Source organism: Prosopis cineraria, unplaced genomic scaffold, assembly GCF_029017545.1.
Source record: "Prosopis cineraria cultivar Desert tree isolate PC_DT_omini unplaced genomic scaffold, ASM2901754v1 PC6, whole genome shotgun sequence".
NCBI lineage: Eukaryota > Viridiplantae > Streptophyta > Magnoliopsida > Fabales > Fabaceae > Prosopis > Prosopis cineraria.
This window is the reverse complement of record NW_026555337.1, coordinates 6,713,284-6,729,484: the sequence shown is the minus strand read 5'-3', so window position 1 is coordinate 6,729,484 and position 16,201 is coordinate 6,713,284. Positions and strand designations below refer to the sequence as shown.

Sequence of the window (16,201 nt, the reverse complement as noted above, 5' to 3'; positions counted from 1 at the left end):
ATTGATGGATAAGATTCGGTTAAAAATGCCTTACATTTTTTAATGGAGGGAGTATTTCTTTTACATGTAAAAGACTAAAATTTAATTTTGATTGGCTACCTAGTGATTGATTACAATTATTGATACACAGATACTAGTAAGTAATTAAAAATAATATATTTATCTTAATAATATCTTATTAAAGTATTCATACTTTAATATTTATTTGTTTAAATATTATTTTTATTATAAATATTCTTTGAAATTTAGAATTCTTCTTTCAAAAATTAACTCAACTAGTCTAATCAAGATCTGAATGCTTTTTAGCAACTCAACTTTTATATTTGCAAAAAACTGCATTTAGTTTTAAATTACAAATCCCTTAATTAAATTAATTTTTTGAAAAAATTATCAATATCAACAGTTAATTTGTACATTGTGGGTGAATATTTGTAAATAATAATACTATTTAAATTATTAATATTTCATTAAAATAAAATGGAAAAACATAATCATTGATTTTTATAGTTTTACTGAATTTTGCTTTTAGTCCTTGTAGTTCTTCTTAAAGGTGAAATTATAAGGATCTAAATAACAAACATCATTCAATCTTCTTGAAACTATATGGACTAAACATACTTAAAAAAATTATAGAGACTAAAAGCAAAACTCGATAAAACTATAAAGACTAATAATTGTGCTTTCTTAAATAAAATATACTCCAAAGAACATCCATAATAGTCTCCCATTAAAAAAGACTAAAAATACTAAAATTATAGGGACCTGAGTGACAAATGTCACCCAACCTTATTGAAATTATAGGGACTGACAATACTTAAAAAATTATAAAAATTAAAAGAAAAATCTCATGAAACTACAAGGACTGATAATCGTGTTTTTTCAAACAAAATCTACTCCAAAGAACATCCATAATAGTTTCCTATTAAAAAATACTCTCCTCTGTTAAAAAATGAAGGTATTTTTTGATAAGTTTGATGTTAAAAAATGTAAAGTATTTTTAATCTTTTGAAATGTAATCATTGTCTTTTTTTTTAAAGTACCCCTAATGATGAATAACTTTATATTTATTGTAGGGTATTTAATAGAGATAAATATGAAAAGATAAGGTTAGTTTGAAAGTAGGTAATTAATTTATTGAAAGTGAAATTTAATTAAAAATATCTTATATTTTTGAATGGAGGGAGTATAAAATATTGTTTCTGAAATTATATATTAAAAAATATAATGCATTTTTATTTTTTCAGTGGGTAAATACTGAGTTTTATTCAAAAATATTCTTAATAAATAAATCACTTAACTCTTCACCTTTAAACGAGACATCCTATTAAATCAGAACAAATATAATAATATGATATTGGTTTAAAAATAATTAATTAATTTATTGAGAGAATAATTCAATTAAAACTATCTTATATTTTTAAAATGGAGTTGTGCGTTGCTGTAACCCAAGTCATGTGAATGGAACTGGGAGGGAAGCATGAACAGAAGTAACAGATCAACTTTATAACTGAGATTCTCCTACCTTACTTTCCAGTGGCCAAGTAAACCCAGTTTTTCTGCTGATATTATTACCCCGACTTTGTCTTCTCTCGCTACAGACAATCACTAGTCGTTCTGAAGGGCCCATTATCACGCGTTACACCCTCCCTCTTCTGTGACTATAAATATGCACTGTTGTACTCTGTCGATGCTCATCAGATACTGAAGCAACCTTGAGTTAAAATGGCTTCCCCAAAATTGGTCTGTTTGCTTCTCATGCTTCTTCTTCTTCTGGCCTCTAATGGCGACATGGCGAGTTCAGCCAGATTTCACAGCTCAGCTAAAGAGCAAGATGGTTTTCATTCTAGAAGATTCTTCGTCCCTAATAAGAAGATCAGCTTAAGCGGCTTGGAAGATGCCTTCAGTTTACTTCCTAAAGGCTTTCCGATTCCTCCTTCGGGCCCTTCCAACCGTCAGAACGGACATGCTCATTCTGGTGCGCCCAATGGGACCAACTGATTATATAATATATATATATATATATATAGCCAGAGCTATTTAGCTAATTTCCTTGAGCTTCTGTATGTTTCTGTATTGTCAAAGAAGGGAAAATGATGTGTTTTTCATATACATCCTGTATGTTTCTCAAATTCCATTATCTGTAGTTACAGAATCTTAAGGAATGAATTGAAGAGTTTGGAATATTCTTATGTTCTTCCCATCTTCTTGTTCTTCTTCTTCTTCCTCCTGTGTGGATTAACTTGTGATCTTCACAGTCGACAGAGCGCACACATAAAATTTCAGTCATGGCGTTAACGTTGACAAAAAGCAAACCCCGAGGCCGATTGTCCCTTTGGGAGTTCTATAACGCACCTTCCTTCTCTGAATATCGGAGTCACAGTTGACATGTGACTGCATTGAATTGAATATAACTAGCATTGAATAATTTGGATATATATATAAATATATTGAACCATGCAGTTTAATTTGCAATTTTAAATATGTTATATGAGATGAGGCATTGAATAATTGAGAGTTGTAGTTTAGTTAATGTTTAGGCCAGATTAATTAAGTACTTGTCAAACATATCTTAATTAATTCCTTGTGAGTTAAAAAACAAAATTAAAGGACAAGAAGTATTGTAACGTTTAGATGTTAATTGAGTGTTATAGTTTGAAATTCTGTGTTAATAATGTGATTGTGGAGATAATAATACTCTCTCGTTCTTAATATAAGATGAACTTAACTAACTTTATATCTTAAAAGTGTTAAAAAAATATGTAACTTTTTATTTTTGCACTTTTTTTACAATTATTAATCATAATAAATTATCTAGGATAATTCAAACAATAATAAATAAACAAGATGTAAAATCGAAAACAGTAATAAATATTAACTTCATCTTATATGAAGGACTTATAAGAAAAGATTTTAAAGTTTGCTTTGCATTAAAAAAACAGGGAGAGTATATCAACAAAATCAATTCTGATCTCAAAATTAAAAAAATCACGATTAACAAGTGTCAGCTGTCACATGAAAAGAGTTCTCGTCGTTTAGCCATGAGGTCTCAAATCAAGAACAGATCTGGAATTGAACCCATGGGGTGCTACATGCAAAACAACATTATAATTGGGGCGCAAAAATTAGCTTTAGCATTTTTAACAAAGAAAAGCTAAATTCGTCCATCTCAAATTTGAGAATGCATAAATACAAAGGGCATCTATAAAAGAGTTATTCCCTCCTAATTAAAATATAGAGTATTGATAATGAATTCTCAATTCTTAAAAATGTTGGTTGAAATCTTATTTTTTTAAAAAATTATATTTTTTAATTATATCCTTATTAAATACCGTTATATAAAAGCCATAATAATAATAATAATTAAAACTTTAATGCATGAATATTTTTGTAAAAATAGTAATAAATGAAACAAGGGTATAGTTAAAAAAATAATTATAAAAGTTATTCAATATCTTATATTTTAAATTAAGTAAGGTTTTTAAAAAATATTTTATGTTATGGTTTAAAAAGAGTATTATCAATCCGACATGGCAATGTTCAAAACTTCAAATATAACCCAGTCATTTATTATATAAAAAATATAGAGATATTGATAGTAACAAAAGTACAAAATTCTTGTATTGATAACAGATCAGCTTAAACCGGCCATGCTTATGTAAGGTGGGGGTCAAAGTCTTTTTTTTCCCCCCTTTCAACTGAACCATCTTGCATCGATGTAAATATGAGATTTAAATGAGACTTACAGAAAGGCATTAACTATAATTTAAATAAAAGAAATTCGTGGAAACGTTTTGATCAGTATAAAAAAATGAAATATATTTATAGAGTGTCTGACTGTTTACAAATAACCAATTGGGTTTTAGAATATAGTATGATTAGTAAGAGCATCAAGATATGGAAGCTGGGGACCGCGCGTGGATTATCCTTCACACCATGGGTTAAAGAACCCTGCAACTAACACATATTTCGATTTAAAAATTTGGGCTCTTCTATGGACAAACTCCTTTTGTCAAAAACGGAAAAAAGGTTAACTTTTTATTATTTATAATTGCACGCTTTTATATATGTTATATTATAAGAAAAGCAAGAAATCAACCTTGGAATAAGTTTTATGATATATATATATATTGATATTAATTTAATACTTTAACAATTAAAGAATTTAACTATTTAGAAGATCCAATCCTCTTTGATAAGCTTGGTTGTTTGGAGCAACATGTAAATAAAAAAAAATTACATATAGGTTTCATAGGCATATTTATTTATAATAAATTTCATAAAATTTAAAAATAATAATTAAATCTCAAGAGATTTGAGTGTAATTTAAAATTAGAATGTAAAGACAATACTTCCCTTACTTATTACATTTAAATAATCGGTTTAACTATTTGAAATAAATTGTAAAAAGTTGAAGTGTTAATTATAAATTACTAATAAAATAATCATAAATAATAATATTAAATTTTGTTAGTAATATAATGCATAGTCGGTTTGAATATTAGATATGTAAAATTATAGTTATAAAATATTGAAGTGATAGTTATAAATTATTGAAGAGATAGTTGTAAATAATTAGTGTTGAACTTTATTAGTAATGCATTATCAATTTAACTATTAAATATGTGAGTTATAATTATAAAATATTGAAGTGATAATTATAAATTACTGATGATATAATTGTATATAGTTAGTATTAAACTTGTAATTAATACCTGATCGATTTAATTATTAAGTATATGAAGTTACAATTATAAAAAATTAAAATAATAATTATAAATTTCTCAGGAACCTGCTTGTGGTTTTTTAATTTTGTAGGATTTACTTGTAAATAAGTCTATTCTAAAGATTTATATGTTATTTTTTCCTTTAAAAAACAGCTTAATTAATTAAATTATATATAACATAACTTTGTCATATATTTTATATGACATGAAAAATTAAATATACTTTTGGATATTGAATAGTGATATATATTAATATTGATATTTAGTATTGATGATTTTTTTTAGGTCAAAGGATGATATATTATAATTTATATTGATTTATATTTTTATTGGTTTCTTATAGCGAAAAGGAAAAGATGGCGCAGCCTGAAACCTTGGCAATCAGTAATGACAGATAGACACTATAGAACTTGGAACTAGAAACAAAACAACAAAGAAGAACAAGTCACCATCGGCAAAATTTGACAGGAGACGTCAGAATAAAAACTTGTAAATATCTTGCCCAATTTATTTAGACACTGAAAGACCTTTTTTTTTTTTTTTTTGCCAACATTGAAAGGCAAATCTCATCTCTCTTTTTTATTTTGACGTCCAGAAGAACACACAGTAAAAAAAAAAAAAAAGATTTGATGCCGAAAAACATACAAGGCCTGAATCAAAATCAACGAGCCCCTGAGCCAGCAACTTAGCCAGCCAGTGAAAATTTTGGTTTCTTGGACCAATAAAACTTCAGAAGGAAAGAAAATCCCAGAACACGAAGGATTAACAACATGAAGACGAAGCAGGCACTGTCTGCAGAATTAATTACGGAACTCACAAGAAGAAAGATATAATCGGCCTTCAGAACAACCTTTGATTCTTAAATCTTACAATCAGATGTCCATAGTCGTGGATTTTGAGTTTTGATGGGGTCGTAACATAACAACTATTGAAATCACAAGAAAGCCCTCCCTTCCTGAAAGATTACCCTGAGATGTGACATGTATTTTATATATATATATATATTCAAAGTGAAACTAAGAACGAACTTTCTTAGACAAAACCCACTTGCCGCCGATCCAATCGTGATGAACCCTGAGCTGAGAGAGAGGGTAAGCGATCTCCTGGTCTGTGGTGGCGAAATACACGAAATAGGCGTCGGGGCCATCTTTTCGAGTGATAACGCCGACCCACCAACCATCGTTGTCGAAAGCATCGACCTTCTGGTTAGTAGAAAACCTCCGAACAGGGATGGCGGGAGGCAGAGGACGAAGCTCCTTGGGGTACACAGTCTCAGTCAGAAATTGGAACTCGTTGTCTTCGAGCAAGGTCTTGTACTGGACGACGTAGAGGCCATTATCGAGCTGAGAAACCACCTTCGCTTCGTAGTACGATCCATGAAACCCGTCTTCCTTGACGGAGATTTCCACGCTCTGGCCTCTGCAAAAGTTGATCTTCTTGATTGGAGGACGCATGGTTTCTGGGGATTTGAGAACAAAGAGGGATGATCGAAACTGGGTACCAGAAGTTCTTGAAACGTGACTCGTGATTGAAAAAACGAGGAGAAGATGAAACTTATAGCGCGGAAGAAACAGGGGGTGGCCGTTTGGAAAGTTAATAAGTATGCGAAAATAGGCAAGTCATCAGATTTTTCAAATCAAACAATGATTTTTTTTGGACTGGATAATCAATTAATTATTCATTCTCAAATTTTTTTTCTCAAAAAAATCGATGGTTATATTCGGTGTACATTATTAAGTTTTAATGTTGATGGGATTTCCATTGCATGTTCATCTCATGACTCTCAGTTTTTTCCGTTAATTTAATTTTAGATTCCATCCCATCTTAAAAGGCGAATATGGAAAATTCTCCTTAGTTTGGATTTTTCAAATTAGATTTAACCTGGCACAAATACTTTATAGAGATTTGGATAAATATCTTTTTTTTCCTATTTATGAGTTATAATTCATAAGATGTATACTACTTTTTTAAAAAATATCATTGCCTGATTTTTAAAATGTTTTTCTTCAAAAAGGCCAACTTGTGATATAAGTTAATTCAACTTGGATGTCTTTTCTTTTCTTCTTAAGATCAACTCTCACCTCGAATCTGACTCATGTTTGCCCAGTTTCCTGTACATCAATTAGTATCAATATCAATATTTTTGCCAAATATATTAACATTAATTTTAACTCAATATAAAATATAAAACGTAATTATAAGAAATCGTAAATATTTTATATTGGTTTTTAAATTAAAACTTAGCATCTGTAAGTTTAATTATTGGCTACAATAGAGAATTGTGTATGCTTTATTTATCCAAAAATTCACTTATGATAAATTATTATAGGGTAAAAGGGCTAAATTACTCACTAACTGTTTTTTTTTTTTCAGAAATATCTAATATTCTTAAGTGAAAAGGTGCAAGAGTTTCTCTAAAGTTATTTTAAAGGGTGCAAGAATACTCAAACCATGAAAATTACCAAACGTCGTTTAATTTCAACTTGAAGCCCCACAATCCATGCCAGGTGCGTGCCACATCGACCACCTCCTTCCTCTCGCTCTCTGGTTAGTCTTCTCATGTTTCCGGTTTCCCCCTCTCCCCACTCAAAAAGTTCTAAGGCTGATGGTGATGCCATCATGGACGTGCAATCTGCCAGAGCCAATGTTGACGAGGACGACGACAATGTTGAATCTTGCAACTATGAGGGATCTGAGAATCACAATCGGGATCTGGGTGATTCTATCTTCTTCCTTTTTTGAGCCTTTAATCTTTATATGCTCGGTCATCTCCTATGTAATTCTATCTATCTTTATACCTTGTTCTGTTCAATTTCAGCCCTGATGCCAAGATACCCAACTGCTCCATCCATGACTAGGATCAAGAAACACAGAAAACGCCAGACCCCATTGCCATTTCTGCAAGGATTTCTCTGTTTTATGGTTTTATAGAGTGAGATTGGAGGAGAGTGAGAAAAGTGGGTGAAAGCTTCTTTTATCCACAGTGTAAACTTTAATTTGTCTTGTTTCTCTTTCTTCAGTATCATTGATTCCTTTGACTATTCATCAATGTACACTAGCTTATTGAGTAGTGATGTAATATTCTTCAAAACCATTGTTTTGCTTGCTACAACCTTCCGACATGTAATTATTTCACAGAATAAATAATGGAAGTTTGATGATACTTTAGAAACAGATTCTCACATTGTTGAAATAGTTGTAGTCAATTCAAATTAAGAAGTGAGAACATGTGTAAATTGCACAAAGGTAGGACAAGAGTGGGTGTACTCGGCAGAGTACAGTGGCAATTCGAGAATGGAGGAAGAGAGCAGTGAGGCATTTCAAGAAAGCCCAAAAAAAGGCTTTTGCGACGAAGGGAAGCACTAAAGGAGAAATGGTGAGAGGAATGAAGGATCTAGGAGGAGTGGTGATTGATTTGAGGGTTGGAGACAACGACTTGCTTAGATTCTTTTAGTCATCAGCAACAAAATTTCACCCATTTGCCTAAATCTTAGTTTAATAGTCAATGTTGGTTAATTTTCATGGTTTGGAGATGGGTGCGCACATTAAGGCTCTTTCATGGGTATTGGTGCGCCTTTCTTTATCTAAAAATATTGGGTACTCATTAAAAAAAAAAAAGCGTTAGTGAAGATTTTTGTCTATTTACCCATTATTATATCTGTTACATTCGAGCCCCTCAACAAAAAATTAGCACATGAAATTTTGTTACTTTCAAAAAATAAATATTTAAATTTTAAAATTAAGATTTTTCTATTAAAACCAAGGGAGAATGACAACTAAATCCTAAAGGAACTATTTAATCCTATTAAAGTCCCAAAAAATTCAAAAACACAAAGTAAGCCACAAGGTCCTTAGTTGGTATTATTACACAACATAAAAGACTCAAATACCATTAGTAATTATAATAATTTTTTTTCAAATATAAAAATTTGCAGCTTATCCTCCCATATTTACAACTTGATTTCTTAATTTTATATAGAAACACAATATTTTAACATTAAATTTTGAAATTGTTTGCCACCCATTTTCTCATGTTTGCAGATTTTATTTACAAACATATATCCCAACTCTTACAATGAAAACCCAAGCGGTACCACCTCCTCCTCCACCACCATTTCCATTACATTGCCTAAATGCTGGACTAATAACATGGGAAAGGTGAAGCCATCCTATTAAATGACCAAACTTTAGCAGCTGATTCTTCTCTCGATGTCTCGAACTTACTGTGACTTAACACACCTATTGCCTGACCCTCCTCTTATTCTTAACTTTAAAGCTCAGTGGCCTCCCCTCCTTCCCTTCAGTGACATTGTCAACATCAACCTCTACTCTCCTCGACTTCTCAACCACTCGATCTTGCCCTGGTTTACATCGCGTGCTACTTCCACTATCCTTCTCCTCCTTCTCTCAATCATCTCACTCTTGTTCTGCATCTCACAGGCATCAACCTTGCCAAATTCCATCTTAGGTGGCCTGTCGCCTATGGCTTCACCTTTCCCCTATTAGTCTAGTGTTTTGGATTATGTGAATGGAAATGGTGGAGAAAGACACAGTGGTACCACTTGATTTTCATTGCTAGAGTTGGGATATATGTTCATAAATAACTTCAAGATAGGGAGTTGCAAGTTTGATTAGATGGTCTTGCAAATTTGAGAAAATGAGTTGTGAACAATTTCAAAATTCAATGTTAAAATAATGTGTTTATAAAGAAAATTAGGAAATCAAGCTGCAAGTCAAGGAATGAAGTTGCAATTTTTGGAGGATAAGTTGCAAATTTATGTATTTGAAATATTCTAGTATAATTATCAAGGGTATTTGAATCTTTTCCAATGTATTATAATATCAGCTAAGGGACCTATGGGATTTATTTTGTATTTCAAATTTTGTTGGGACTTTTTTGGGATAAAATGGCCCCTTAGGACTTGGTTGTTATTGTCCCAAAACCAAATCAAAAGACGACAATTACTAATCTTGAGCGCTAATATTAACAAATAGGCTAAACTATATAATTCCTTTGTTAAACAATATAAAATATTTTTTAGAGAGTTGGATGTTAAAAAATATAAGGTATTTTTAATTTTTGAAGGTGTAATTATTATCTTTTTTTAAAAGTGTACATATTAATGAATGACTTTATATTTATTGTAAAATATTTAATAAGAGTAAATATAAAAAGATAGAGTTAGTTTGAAAGTATGTAACTACTTTATTGAGGGTTAGATTTAATTAAAAATATCTTACATTTTTGAATGGGGGGAGTATTTGGTTCTCTAACTTTATATAAAATTTTAATTTTGTTCTTTAATTTTATCTATCCTCCAATACTAATATCATTAGTTTTAAATGATTATTTTTTATACCAATCATTATTATTTTTAAAAAAGAGTAAAATACTTTGACCTCCCCTCTATTTTATTTTAATTACGAATACATCTCTTGTATTTTTGAAACTTATAGGAACCTCTCCAAGTATAAATAGTTACAAAATGCAAACAATTTTTTTTATTTTTAATGTTTTATTTTCATCTATCCAACTGTTAGTTGACTGTTAAGTTACATATATTGAATCAAAAAGCATCTTCTTTAAATATAAATGTTATTCAAAAATAATTTAAATACTGAAAAAATTCATTCATATATTTTTTTACTATTTATTTATGTTTTTTTATTTATATAAATATATATTTTAATAGTACTTTTCAAAATTTCAGTACATAAATTGGCTAAAATAATATTTTAAACACGCACTTAAAAAACTTAAGGAAATGATAGGATTTAATATAGTAAATTACTCAACATAATTTATATTTATTTTTTAATTTTTTAATTTAACACAAAACTTAAAATTGTTTATTGATGCCATTATTTAAATTTTTAAAATTGGGAGAGACAGTAGACAATTAATTTAAAATTGGCGGGGGAATCTTGTGAAATCTCTGATCATGCTCAAAACTGGAACATCACTTTATACATCCTTTTGCATGGCTATTAGAATGGGCTGAATTTTCAGAATGACTCATAATAATCACAATCAATTTTTTGTTGCTGAATAATCCCTCTTTCAAGTTAAATTAAATAGCAGTATGCCGAATGCTCTGTTTTCTTTTGTTTGACTGCTATATCTCTCCAGTCTCCACAAGACCATAGCAATCTCATCGTAAATTAATTCTTTCAAAATTCAAATCAAACATTTGAGCCACTCAACAGAAAAATTAACAAGTTAAATTTCCTAATTCCCAGAAATGAAAATCGAATAATCTTATCAGTAAGCAATACAGAGTCAAAAACAACAAAGACCACTGACTTGAAACACAAGAAATATATCCATCTAACGTGAACTGCCTCCAAAACACCGGGGAAATATCAGTATACAACTTAAGAAATCTAATCAGGAAAAAAAAAGGAAAAAAAAAATGAGCCAGAGAATCCAATCGAATCAACAACATCGAAATCTCTAGGGCAAAATCCAGTCGTCTCCACCAATCCACTCTTGATGAACCCTAAGCTCGCTGGAATGGAACTCAACGTCGCGGTCCACGGGAGGCCAGTAAACCAAATAGGAATCGGGATCGGAGTCTTTTCTTCCTGTGATGGTAGTGACCCACCAGCCGCGGTGTTCGTAAGCATCCACCACTTGGTTCAGAGAGAAACCAGTGGCTGAAACGTCAATGGTTGACGGCAGAGGGCGAAGATCCATAGGATAGACGGTTTCCGTGAGAAAGCAGTAATTTTCGTCGTCGTTTAACTTTGTGTGGTACTCGACGACGTATGAACCGTTGGCGAGGCGAGAGATTACGGTGGCTTCATAGTAAGAGCCGGGAGGCTTGTTGACGACTTCGACGACTTCACCTAGGGCGAAGCTGGCCACGGAAACTGTAGAAGGAGGCATCGACATTGAGGAACAACAAACGGGAGAGGTTCGGATTCCCATTGATACAGTGAGAGGAGGGTTTTGTGACTGAATTAGGAAAAGTTTGAGCTATTGATGAATGAATGAGAGAGAGATGAAACTAGGTATAGAAGAAACAGGGTACGGCCATTTATCAGCTCTTTAAGAAATAGGAAAGTACCTGGTAAAAAAGAGGAAGAATCAGAAGTTCCTGAACTGTGACTTGTGATTAAAAAAGATGAGCTGGTGAAACTCATAGTACGAAAGAAAGGAACCGGGGTGGTCGTGTAGGGAGTGAACATTTCTTTTCTTTTTTTTTTTAATGGTAGGGAGTGAACATTTGAAAATAGGAAAGTCGAAAGTAATCAGATTTTTCAAATCAAATACTCCCTCTTCTTCTTTTTATTACTCATCACACCCTATAAAATTTTCTTGATCTTTTATATAACTCATTTTTTTTGTAGTATTTAATGTAAAATTTTAAAATTACTCTCTAACAAATTCTAATAAAAGAAGGATAATAATTTAATTTTAAAAAAAATATTTTCACATGTCAAATCATTTTTTAAAAATTTAACGACAAATTAAAAAGTGATTTATTTTTAAGATAATTTTATTATTCTAACTAACTCGCTTTGATTTAGATGAGTTAGTTAGAAGTGACTAATAAAAAAATCAAGGGAGTAGGTGATGATTATTCATTATTAGTTTTTTAGAAAGTTAATATGTGAAAATAGGAAACTTATAGCACGAAAGAAAGAAACAGGGGGGAACATGATTTTTTTGGAAAGTTAATATGTGAAAATAGGAAGGTTATATTCGGTGTACATTATTAAAAGTTTTGGTGTTAATCTGATTTTGATTAGATGCTCATCCCATGACTCTCACCAATTCCCGGTAATTTAATTTTAGATTTCATACCATCTTAAAATGTGAATATGGAAACTTATCCCTAGTTTTGATTATTCAAATTAGATTTAACCTGGTTTAAATATTTCATATATAGATTTGGATAAATATATATATTTTTCTCTTTATGAGTTATAATTTTACAAGCCCTATATTTTTTTGGAAAAAAATGATCGCCTGATTTTTAACATGTTATTTTTCTTGATATCGGCTCATTCAACTCGGATTTTTTTTCGTCGGCTAAAAAACTCGGATTTTTTTCTTTTTTGAAATCAACTCTCTCCTTGCATCTAACTCATGTTTGCCTAGTTTGCCTATCAGTATTTTTTGCCAAATATATTAACAATAATTTTTACTCAATATAAGACTTATAAGAAACTGTTAATATTGAAACTGTAAATCTTTTACTTATTTTATGTTTATGAGTTATAATTTTACAATATCTATACTTTTTTTGAATACCAATGCATTATTTTTTTAAACAATTTTTTCTTCAAAGAAAAGGCCAACTTTGTGTGCGCCGTATAGGGTCCGCTCCACTTGGATTTTTGACTCGTGTTTTCCGGCCATATAGTTGCACGTGCTTCGATCAATGTGAATATCAATCAATGTTTATTCGATATAAAATGTTGAATTCATAAAAACCTTGTATTATTTATAAGTCTTTTATTACAAGTACAAATTGAACTAATATAAATATAAAATATAACAACTATAGTGAGTCATACTTTTTTATAAAACCAGAACTAATATATATCCTATCTCAAACTCTACGTAATGCATGAAAAATATAGCTAGTTATACATGAAGTAAAGTTTTATTCTTCTTAATTTTATAGATAAATTAAATTAAAAAATAACTAGTTAAAAAGAATAATTAATTATCCTCTTAATAGTTTTAATTTTAGACTTAAATTTGCTTATTTAGATTTTTACATTAGTTTTAGATTGAAAATTAATTAACATGTGTACATAGTTTAATTATTGAATAAAATGTTTGGATAAAAAAATCATGAGTAAAAAAAAAAGATTTGTGTATATAGGTTGTTCATTCCCCCAAAAAACCGAACTTGTGATAAATTATGTTTCATGGCTGAGCCCCTCAACAAAAAAAAAAAATACTTTCGAAAAATAAATATTTAACCTTTTCCATATTTTTAACTCAATAAATATGTAACTTTTAAAATTAAGTATTTTCAAAGGAATTAAAACCAAATCAAAGAACGACAATTACTAGCCAGGAATACTGATATTAAGCTATATATAGGTGAGTTCTAAGAATAAATTGCATTATTTATGACTTTGAATACAATATTAATATCGGTATTAATATCATTTTATTAAAAGGAAAGATCATTCAAAAAAATTATGCTGAAATTCTCTCAATCTAGTCATGATACAGGCCACGGGAAAAATCTTGTGAAATTTCTAATTATATATGCTCAAAACTGGAACATCAACTTACATCGCATCTTTTGCATGGCTAATAAAACTGCAAGCTAAGCATGCATGTATTTGGTTTCTCGTGGAAGCCTCTAGAATGGACTGAATTGTCAGAATGACACATAAGAATCACATTCAACCTTTTGTTGCTGGATAATGCTCCTTCAAGATTTCAAGATCCTTAGGGTTGATTAATCCTCTGGAATTGCATGTGCTTAACTAGGGACCGTAATTTTTCAAAAGCCGTTTGGAACAAGCCATCATCTTTTTCCTGTTAAGTTCTGGAATTGTTTCTTTTTTCTTTTTTTTAACCGATTACCTGTTAATTGATCGGTGGTTACTGGTTACGTCTCAATATTGTCAGTTCGGAAGTTATGGAGGAGAAATGATTTTGCTTTCCATTGAAGTTGGAAACAGATTCATAACTTCTTGAAATTCAACAGAAATTCATAACTTCTTCCAACTGCAACCCAAACGCCCAAAAATTTTAATCTCCAGAGAAAGAGAGTCAGATGACGAATCGAATCAAATCAAGACTTGAAATCTCTAGGCCAAAACCCATCTTCCACCAATCCAATCTTGATGAACCCTAAGCTCAGAAGACTGGAACTCGATATCACGGTACACGACATCACGGTAAACATAATGTTAATTATCGAAGCCTGATCTTCTTCCGGTGATGGTAGTGACCCACCAGCCGTCATTATCGTAAGCGTCCGCCGTTTGGTTCAGAGAAAAGCCGGCGGGTGAAACGGTGACGGGCGGCGGCACTGGACGGAGGTCGGTAGGGTAAACCGATTGTGTGAGGAAAAACTGTAATTCTCGTCATCTACGAGTACTGCGTTGTACTTGACGACGTAGGAGCCGTCTGCGACAATAGACTCTACGGTGGCTTCATAGTAAGAACCTGGAAGCTTGTTGACGACTTCGACGGCTTGGCCGATGGAGCAGTTGTGAGTTCTGATGGAAGCTGCGAATGGGGAAGAAGGAGGAGAAAGATAGGCGATTCCCATTGATGCAGAGAGTGTACTGAAGGCTATTGAGCACTGAGCAAGACTCTATGAGAAAATCACATTAGAGGATTAAAGATTGAATTATTTAATAATGAGGACTTAAAAACTAGGAAATCTAAAATAAGTATCCAAAGGATAATATGAGATGAGACAATCACCAAAAATGATAATATGTTTGACAAATTTTCTCATTAAAAATTAATAAATTTCACTTGTAAATTTTTGTTTTTGGTAGTTGTAATGAGAGTAGCAAATGCTTGTGCCAATTTACTAAAGGAATCTTTTGTCTTTGTTTCAGATTTCCAATTATTTTGGTCCTTGTAGAAGTTTAATTATATCTTTTGATCCTTTAATGTCATTGCCCCTTTGTATATTGTTTTACTCTCTTTTTTTGTGAATTATATATTGTTTTACATTAATTATTGCGCGCTATTTTTCTATTTGAGTGATTTTCTAAGAATTTGTTGAATTTATGAATGTTTATATTTGTAATGATATATTTAGCGCGAATGATGAACATTGAAGTCAAAGAAATTAAATACAATGTATTGAATTTGTCAACAAAAAAAAAAGAGCTATGTTAAAATTTTAAATTATAAAAGTATGCTATTAAAAGTAATTGAAAAGTTAGCTTCAAGGATATATATCCCGCGCTGCATATATAATGATCAGCGATTCAATGAATTTGAGAAAAAACAAACAAACAAACAAATAAAGCCTGTCGTTCAAGGGACCATTTTGGGTGCTCATCACCCTCATGGGCACCGTGGTATTTATCAAGGTGTTGCAATTTGAATCATTTAGATTTTTAATTGGAATGGTTCAGATTTAAAAAAATAATTTAATATTTTTATTTTATATTTTTTAAAAAATAAAAATTTATAAAAATTATAAAAAAGCTCTAATGAATATTTTTTTGACTAATATAATCTATATTTAATTTAGAAGATCTAATTTAATACTAAAACTTTTATATTTTTATATATTGACTATCCAGATGTATTCTATACAGTTCAGGTTTAAAATTTTTAATTTATAATTTTTTTAAAAAATTATAATTAAAAGATTATATATTTTATTTTTTAATATTGTATTCATCAAAATAAAAAATAAAAATTTAAATTTGGATCTTACAAATAAACATTTAATATCAAATATGGACTATTCAGAGTACATGTAGATAGTCAATTTAAAAAATTATAATATTAAATTAGACTACCTAAA

General features: G+C 30.5%; 2 protein-coding genes across 2 annotated transcripts; both read right to left on the bottom strand.

Annotated features, from left to right (window-relative positions):
• Positions 1 to 5,545: 5,545 nt before the first annotated feature.
• LOC129314587 (protein AGENET DOMAIN (AGD)-CONTAINING P1-like) lies at positions 5,546 to 6,292 on the bottom strand. Its single transcript, XM_054958065.1, has 2 exons — positions 5,753 to 6,292; positions 5,546 to 5,679 (listed from the first exon to the last, which is right to left on the bottom strand). The coding sequence occupies exons 1-2, from the start codon at positions 6,176 to 6,178 to the stop codon at positions 5,659 to 5,661; spliced, it is 447 nt and encodes a 148-aa protein (XP_054814040.1). The 5' UTR covers positions 6,179 to 6,292; the 3' UTR covers positions 5,546 to 5,658.
• Positions 6,293 to 11,178: 4,886 nt separating this feature from the next.
• LOC129313269 (protein AGENET DOMAIN (AGD)-CONTAINING P1-like) lies at positions 11,179 to 11,655 on the bottom strand. Its single transcript, XM_054956224.1, has one exon. It carries the CDS (start codon positions 11,653 to 11,655, stop codon positions 11,179 to 11,181), a length of 477 nt encoding a protein of 158 aa, XP_054812199.1.
• Positions 11,656 to 16,201: the final 4,546 nt, after the last annotated feature.